At 44.8% G+C, this 6,477-nt stretch overlaps 2 protein-coding genes across 2 annotated transcripts; both read right to left on the bottom strand.

The window, feature by feature from the left end:
- Positions 1-1,217: 1,217 nt before the first annotated feature.
- Positions 1,218-2,152, bottom strand: LOC117859849 (uncharacterized). Its single transcript, XM_034743028.2, has 2 exons — positions 1,881-2,152; positions 1,218-1,769 (listed from the first exon to the last, which is right to left on the bottom strand). Exons 1-2 carry the CDS (start codon positions 2,002-2,004, stop codon positions 1,456-1,458), a joined length of 438 nt encoding a protein of 145 aa, XP_034598919.1. The 5' UTR covers positions 2,005-2,152; the 3' UTR covers positions 1,218-1,455.
- A 1,628-nt stretch (positions 2,153-3,780) lies between these two features.
- LOC117862121 (F-box protein SKIP1) lies at positions 3,781-6,228 on the bottom strand. Its single transcript, XM_034745640.2, has 2 exons — positions 5,727-6,228; positions 3,781-4,567 (listed from the first exon to the last, which is right to left on the bottom strand). Exons 1-2 carry the CDS (start codon positions 6,113-6,115, stop codon positions 3,994-3,996), a joined length of 963 nt encoding a protein of 320 aa, XP_034601531.1. The 5' UTR covers positions 6,116-6,228; the 3' UTR covers positions 3,781-3,993.
- Between the last annotated feature and the right edge of the window lie 249 nt (positions 6,229-6,477).

The following is a 6,477-nucleotide window of genomic DNA, read 5'->3' as shown; positions in this document are numbered from 1 at the left end:
AAGAATACATTGATTTATGACCTTTTGAAAATGTTGACCAGTAAGCAGTCGATCGATGGTCCAATGGTACGGGAGGACAAGATGGTGACACCATGCCTTTTTTTTTCTCGTGGTTCAAAGGGTGCGACGCCTTGTTCTTGGTTCTTAACTACTCTGAGTTGAGGAAATCTATATGAATCCAACGGCTAGATTGTTATGCACAGGTAGAAAATTTACCTTCCATCCATCTTCTTTTGTCTCGGTTAATATTTAGCCTGTGACTAAAGGTTCACCAACCAGAACTAAAGCTCGGCCACTGGGGCCTTGAGGGGCTCTAAGGGATCTTTTATCCCGGTTGGTGTGTTACCAACCGGGATAAAAGGGTCCCCACGGGTAGTTGAAAAAGACTAAAGCCCTTGGACCCTTTAGTCTCGGTTTGTATTACCAACCGGGACTAAAGGGGTTTTTTTTATCCCGGTTGGTGGTGTTACCAACCGGGATAAAAGGGTTCTCCACGAGTTAATACAAAAGGATTGCATCCCTATATAGTCAGATGTGCTGTGTAGGTGGGATGGCATTGTGACTTGTGACTTGCGCGTGTGGGGGGCCTTACAGGAATTTCTAATATTTTTTTAGCGCAAAATCCTTTAGTCCCGGTTGGTATTGGACAAAAGGGGATGAGGGTTGTGCCTAGCGTTACTCCCGGTTGAATGACCCAGAACTAATGATCCCTCTTTTGTCTCGATTGCTTTATCCCGGATAGATTTTCGAGAGATTTGCTTCCTACCAACCATGACTAAAGGCGAGTTTTCCACCAGTTTTGCATCAAAATAATTATGGAGATGAGTTTGTAAGGTCCAATCAGATTTTAGTAGAAGTGTATAACCTTGGGGAAAAAAAGATTTTCCTTTTTTAATAAATATAAACAGGACAAATTCTCTTCCACGTAATAAAAGAAAGAATAAAGTACTGGCAAGTAACTTAGCGCCAAATTGCAGTTCACAGGACAGCAATGTTTTCTGGTCCCGGCATTTGGCCGCTTTACCCTTCAATTTTGCACGAGAAAATGAGGCTTCAATACACCCTATCCAACTATACACTGAACAGATATCATGATATCAAACAAGTGCTCAAGGCCCCTAAATAATGCTTGAATTGTATTGGAATTTATACAGCAAATCAAAGATCAATACAAAGTTACATAGGAACCAAGCAGGGAACTCCATTGCATTTCCATATGAAATCTGAAAACTTCAGAGGACTTTCATAGAGAGCCATGTGAAATTGTTCGAGACAAAAACAGAGAAAAAGGGAAAAAGAATCACGTGGACTCTCGACAACGGTCATGAACGATTTAGTTAAGTACTGACAGATAGTAGGACATTACATTACACAGTGTAATAACAAACAAATGGAGAAATTAGCACACTACTTATGTAAACTCACAGATACATAGCTGAAAGAAGGCAAAGAGCTTCAGAAGCCGAAGGCTGAAAGAGCAACGCAGCAGCCGAGAGCCAGCGCCAGGACGGACGCCACCGGCACCGGCAGCGCCGCCGCGCCGTTCATGGTGTTGTGAGGCCTCGTCACGGCGCCGCCGCCGCCCACGTTGCGCCCACCCGCGGCCCCGGCGGCGCCGCCCGCGCCGGCGGCTCCGCCCATGCTGCCGCCCTTGTGCCCTGTGACCATCCTCCTGTGATGCTTCATCTCCACCGTCCTCACCTCGTGCCCAAGCCCAAGCCCAAACCCAAGCCTCCTGCTGGGGCTCTGGATCTTCAGGTCCTTCTTGCCTTCAGTTCATGAACAATCCAAACAGTCTCTCAGAGGCCACTCTCCAGAGGACAACCAGCACAATCGTGGCAAAAGGCTGAAACACCAAGAAAGAAGAGGAATAAACTGACCATGCAATTCTTCTTGTATCTGGAGATGAGGCCTGAGACGATGCCCTGCGGATACTCCGGCGCTTCCCTCAGCTGCAAGGATGAGGAGGAAGATGAGGGATAATGCAAGGATGCCTTTCTCCATCTTGAGATGGACTGGTCACCAGAAGCAGTGTGGAGCGTCTCGGGAGACTCCTCTTATAACTCCTGCAGAGAAGCCGTTGGTACTAAGATAAGGCCAGCAACTTATTTGGCAAGATGGCACCTGATTCCGTTGGGCTTTTTTGGACGGCTGACATTCTGAAAAAGATCAGGAAACCATTTGAATGGAGCTGTGCTTTTGTTCTTGTTAAATTACAATTAGTAGGGATAGTTCAGGTCTAATGGGACCTAAATCCCAACAAAGGTTGCTGATTTTGGCACCTGTATTTTTTTGTTTGAATGCCTTTGCGCACTAATGATGTGCTGTTGGGGAAAAGGGGGACAAATGGAATTGCAATGTGCAGATTTGGTGGCTTTGTTGCATGTGGTGGGTGCAGATTTTTGCTTGGTGCTCCATGGACCAGGGGTGCCCTTTGCTTGCCAGATCTCATCCACAATGTAGTATAAAGCTAGCCAACTGTTTTTTCATCTTTCGTCAGCGAGAGCATCTCCAACAGATTACTTATCCTTCATCACCAATACATTTTCCCTCTCCCTTACCAATAACATTTTTTATGTTTTTGTAACCAGTGCTGCAACAGATTACCAAAACATCTCATACCCATAAAAAGGGTAGAGGGATGGGTGAGAGGTGTGTTTTGGTGATCACCAAAAAATTTTTTGGTAATGGGGATCGGATTGGTAATCTGCTGGAGCACCTCTCATCACCAAAAGAACAGCTTTTTAGTATTAGGGAGAAGGATGAGTAATCTGCTAGAGATGCTCTGACTTGCCCAAACAAAGGTACGGATACATTGCCTGGCCTTTTCATTGTGACATGTAGTTTTCACTAAATTGTAATGCAGATCGTGAACAGGAAGGGAAGGATGACCACATATATCCAAATAAATTTTCAGCAAAACACGTAAGAAATTTAGTTAAATATATTGGGTGGTGCACATCAATACTACCTAGCTGTAGCTCATGGGAGTTCATCAGCTGTTTGAGAAAGATTCTAGTTACAAGTTTTATACAATCATCGTCTTTCTGAAAAGGATAGTGTGATATCAAAAGGGAAGGCAAAGGCGGTCTTTACAGGGAAGATTTCAGATAAAGAAAGGCATGGAATTCCTATTTCTCCGTTTAGCTCTGCAAAAGAGATATTGGGGATTGAAATTTGAGCCACTCTCTACAAAGACCGCGAAACATTCCAAAGGGGTCGAAGTCATTTCTGTTCCAAACAAACTCATTTGCTTTCAAGAAAAGCAGAAATGTTCTCTTTCCAAAAAAAATCTATTTCAGGCGGATGTATTTGTGGTTAGAACAAAAAGCACATAAACTAAACTTGTAAACAGTGAGACAGATCCTAACCGGCCGAAAGGTAATTCGTTATCTATCCCAAACAACGCATCAGATTTTGGTGCACATGACATGAACATGACCGGTAAAGGCATCGAGTATTCGAGTGGTCACCGTCAGGTGCAGCGAAGGGCCAGGAGGATGACACCCAAGCACGAAAGATGCCATTGAATCAGCATCGAATAAGCAAACCATGTTACGAGAGCACAGGTTATGGCATTATTCCAGGATGAACCAAAGCACAATAGTATAGAGATAAGGCAAATGGACTATTCTCTAAAAAAGAAATAAGATGCTGTGAACTGATTATTCTCAACAGCCCCATACCCATAATTCCTCGTACGGAATGTTTCATTTCGAAGATGATAAAATATCAGCTATCTTCTCAGAACCAAAGAGAAAGAAGGAAGAGAGACGAATATTTCTTGCAACCATATATGGGCATTACGTTAAAATAAAACCCAATTTAACTTTACAAATCTCTGGAGCAGAACCATCTGTACAAAATGTTGTCAACAGAAATCAATAAAACCACACATTATTGTTATTATTTGTGCACAGATACATACAACCTATATTAGAGAGCGCAAACTATAGGTCGAGGGAGCCCCTTAGGTCGAACCTGAGGCTATAATCATATCTGAAATACATTTGTCTGGAACCTCTCGTCGTATAACTGCCAGTGGCCATACCTCCCCATATGGAAGGAGGACCTAGGAATGTAGATGTTGGGCTTCACAAGTGTTTCCAGATTTTTCAGGTTAGCAGCGGCCTGATCTATCCCCCGGCTTGTCAGATTTGCGCAGCCAAACAGGTCCAGGATCTCCAGTTCCTTGCATCCTCCAGGGATTGAGTTGAGACCGACAGCAGTCAGCTTTGAGAACCTTAGCTCGAGATGTTTAAGCTTGGGCATGAACTTGGATATTGTAATGGCTTCCCTGTCGCCATCTTGGGGGCATTCTCTCAGGTAGTCCTCAGGAACTATACCGACATGCTCTGATGGATCGATCCAGTTGAATATGTTCCGCTTGAGGACCCTGAGGTTCTGGCAGCTCTGGCCGATAACTTCCAGTGACCTGTATGAAACTTCATAGCAGTTGCTGATATCCAATTCTGTAAGCATGGTGCAGCATGTTCCAACAATGAGCATTGATCGATCAGTTACAGCCGGGCTTGTTCTGATGGAAAGGATACTAAGTCTTGGAGATCTGCACATGCTTAAGTCAATTAGAGCTCAGAGTAACAATTTCAATCATAGTGAAAATATGGTACAGATTACAGAATACCTAAGAAAATCAAATTTTAAGTTAAGAAATAGCAACAGAATGACTCATGATGGCATGCAAAATACAAATATAGAAACAGGAGTAGGAACTACTTTAGGTATATGGACCAAAACAAAGCATCTTTCATTCCCTGTTGCTGAGGCTACATTACTAACAAGAACAGTAAACAAGATAGGGCACATATTTAGCTAAAATGGGTCAATCTAAATAGCTAGATTAGCAGGAATGCATGATTCAAGCCATGTAACTTTAAAATGAAATAAAGATAACATGGTGTTCTTAAGACCTAAGAGAAGAATTTCAGTAGATTAAAGCGATATCAGGTTAGTAAAAGCAATTATAGATTTCACCATAAAATAACTAGAAAGAAAACACCAGTATTTAAACTGCACAATAATTTTATACAAATGGATAGAGACAAATACCATTGCATTTACTTGAAAAGCTTAAATATGACACATTTGTATGCTGTTTGCTTCATTCTGACTATAGTAACACCAATTTCATGAGCTCAATATAGATACTTCTGAGCATATTGATGTCTATGTTTTTCCAGAACATATTATAGCACTAGCACAACTTGTATTCACAATCAGAGGATTCATATAGCAAGCCCCCCAACAAGTATACACTACACATGTAACACATGGAACACGTGTATAATAAGTTTAGTTCAAATTATCTTTTACACTTCATGTCAAATCATTAGTCCTAGAGAGCAATTGACTAAGAAGCTAATAAATGACAATATGCAGGAGGAGCTATCACCTAATTCACATGAACAAAGACCATACCTTGGAATGGTTGGTTCTCTGCAAAATTTACTTCTTTGTATGAAAGATAAAAAATTGAGACCTCAAGTAGCCGAGGAAGAAACTTCCACAAATTTAAGGCACTAACATGCACAAGTAAATTGCATACACATCATTCCAGCTAATCTGAGCATAAAAAAAAATCATGGAGACCTCAATTCAGTCGAGCTACCAATACATGCTGAAAAAAAGGCACAATCTTGCTCAAACATTTCGTCACGGCACAACTACGAGGCATCAATTTCTCACGAATCAAAGATCCCACACACCTCTCGGCGGCGAAGGCGAGCCCGTCGTCGGAGCAGTGCCTGACGCGGACCTCGCGGAGCTCCCCCGCGGCGAGCGTGGCGGCGGAGCGGAGCATGGCGTCGACGCGGCGCTGGAAGGCGGGCGTCCACCACGCGGCTGCCTCGGCGCCGGGGGTCGACTCGGCGAACCCGGGCTCAAGGTCGAGCGCCGCGAAGAGCCCCGGTCGGGACCGCGCGGCGTCACGCCAGGAGCGGCAGCACGCCATGGCGCCCCGCCACAGGTCCTCCAGCGCCAGCCGCGAGAACGCCTCCGCCAGGCACACCGGCGTCATCTCCGACCAATCCCGCTCCTCCTCCTCCGCCGGCTCCACCGGCTTCGCCTCACCGCTGGCCACCCCGCCGGTCGACATCTGGCTTGCTAGGGTTCTCTCCGTTCCCCCTGCCCCTTTTTTGCGCAATCCGGCAACCAGGCTGGACCGCAGGAGGAGCCTGCAGAGACCAGAGAGTGGAGAAGCAATCTGAGTGGCACGACGCGGCACGCCGAATTTTTTTTATTTTTATATTTTTTTTCGATTTTGTAGAAATATATAGTCGGATTAAAAAATTGCAAATCTAGGCTATTGCCGCCGGCTGGACCGGCGCTAAGGCCTTACTTATCGCCGGTTAAGGCGCTGACACCACGGACGCGTGTCCTTACCGCCGCCTGTACCGATGATAAGGCTGTACCGCCGCCTGGACCGGCGGTAAGGACCTAGCTTCCTGCAATGCTGTG

The sequence above is a fragment of the Setaria viridis genome, chromosome 6 (assembly GCF_005286985.2).
Source record: "Setaria viridis chromosome 6, Setaria_viridis_v4.0, whole genome shotgun sequence".
Classification (NCBI taxonomy): Eukaryota; Viridiplantae; Streptophyta; class Magnoliopsida; order Poales; family Poaceae; genus Setaria; species Setaria viridis.
Note: the sequence above shows the minus strand (reverse complement) of the source record. Positions and strands in the feature narration are given on the sequence as shown.

What these genes read in the sequence shown, in the direction of transcription:
- LOC117859849 (XM_034743028.2), bottom strand. Translation starts at nt 2,004, where the DNA reads ATGGAGAAAGGCATCCTTGCATTATCCCTCATCTTCCTCCTCATCCTT. An exon ending in GATACAAGAAGAATTGCATG is followed by an intron (nt 1,770 to 1,880) that starts GTCAGTTTATTC and finishes CATGAACTGAAG; the next exon opens with GCAAGAAGGACCTGAAGATC.
- LOC117862121 (XM_034745640.2), bottom strand. Translation starts at nt 6,115, where the DNA reads ATGTCGACCGGCGGGGTGGCCAGCGGTGAGGCGAAGCCGGTGGAGCCG. An exon ending in CTCGCCTTCGCCGCCGAGAG is followed by an intron (nt 4,568 to 5,726) that starts GTGTGTGGGATC and finishes AAGCATGTGCAG; the next exon opens with ATCTCCAAGACTTAGTATCC.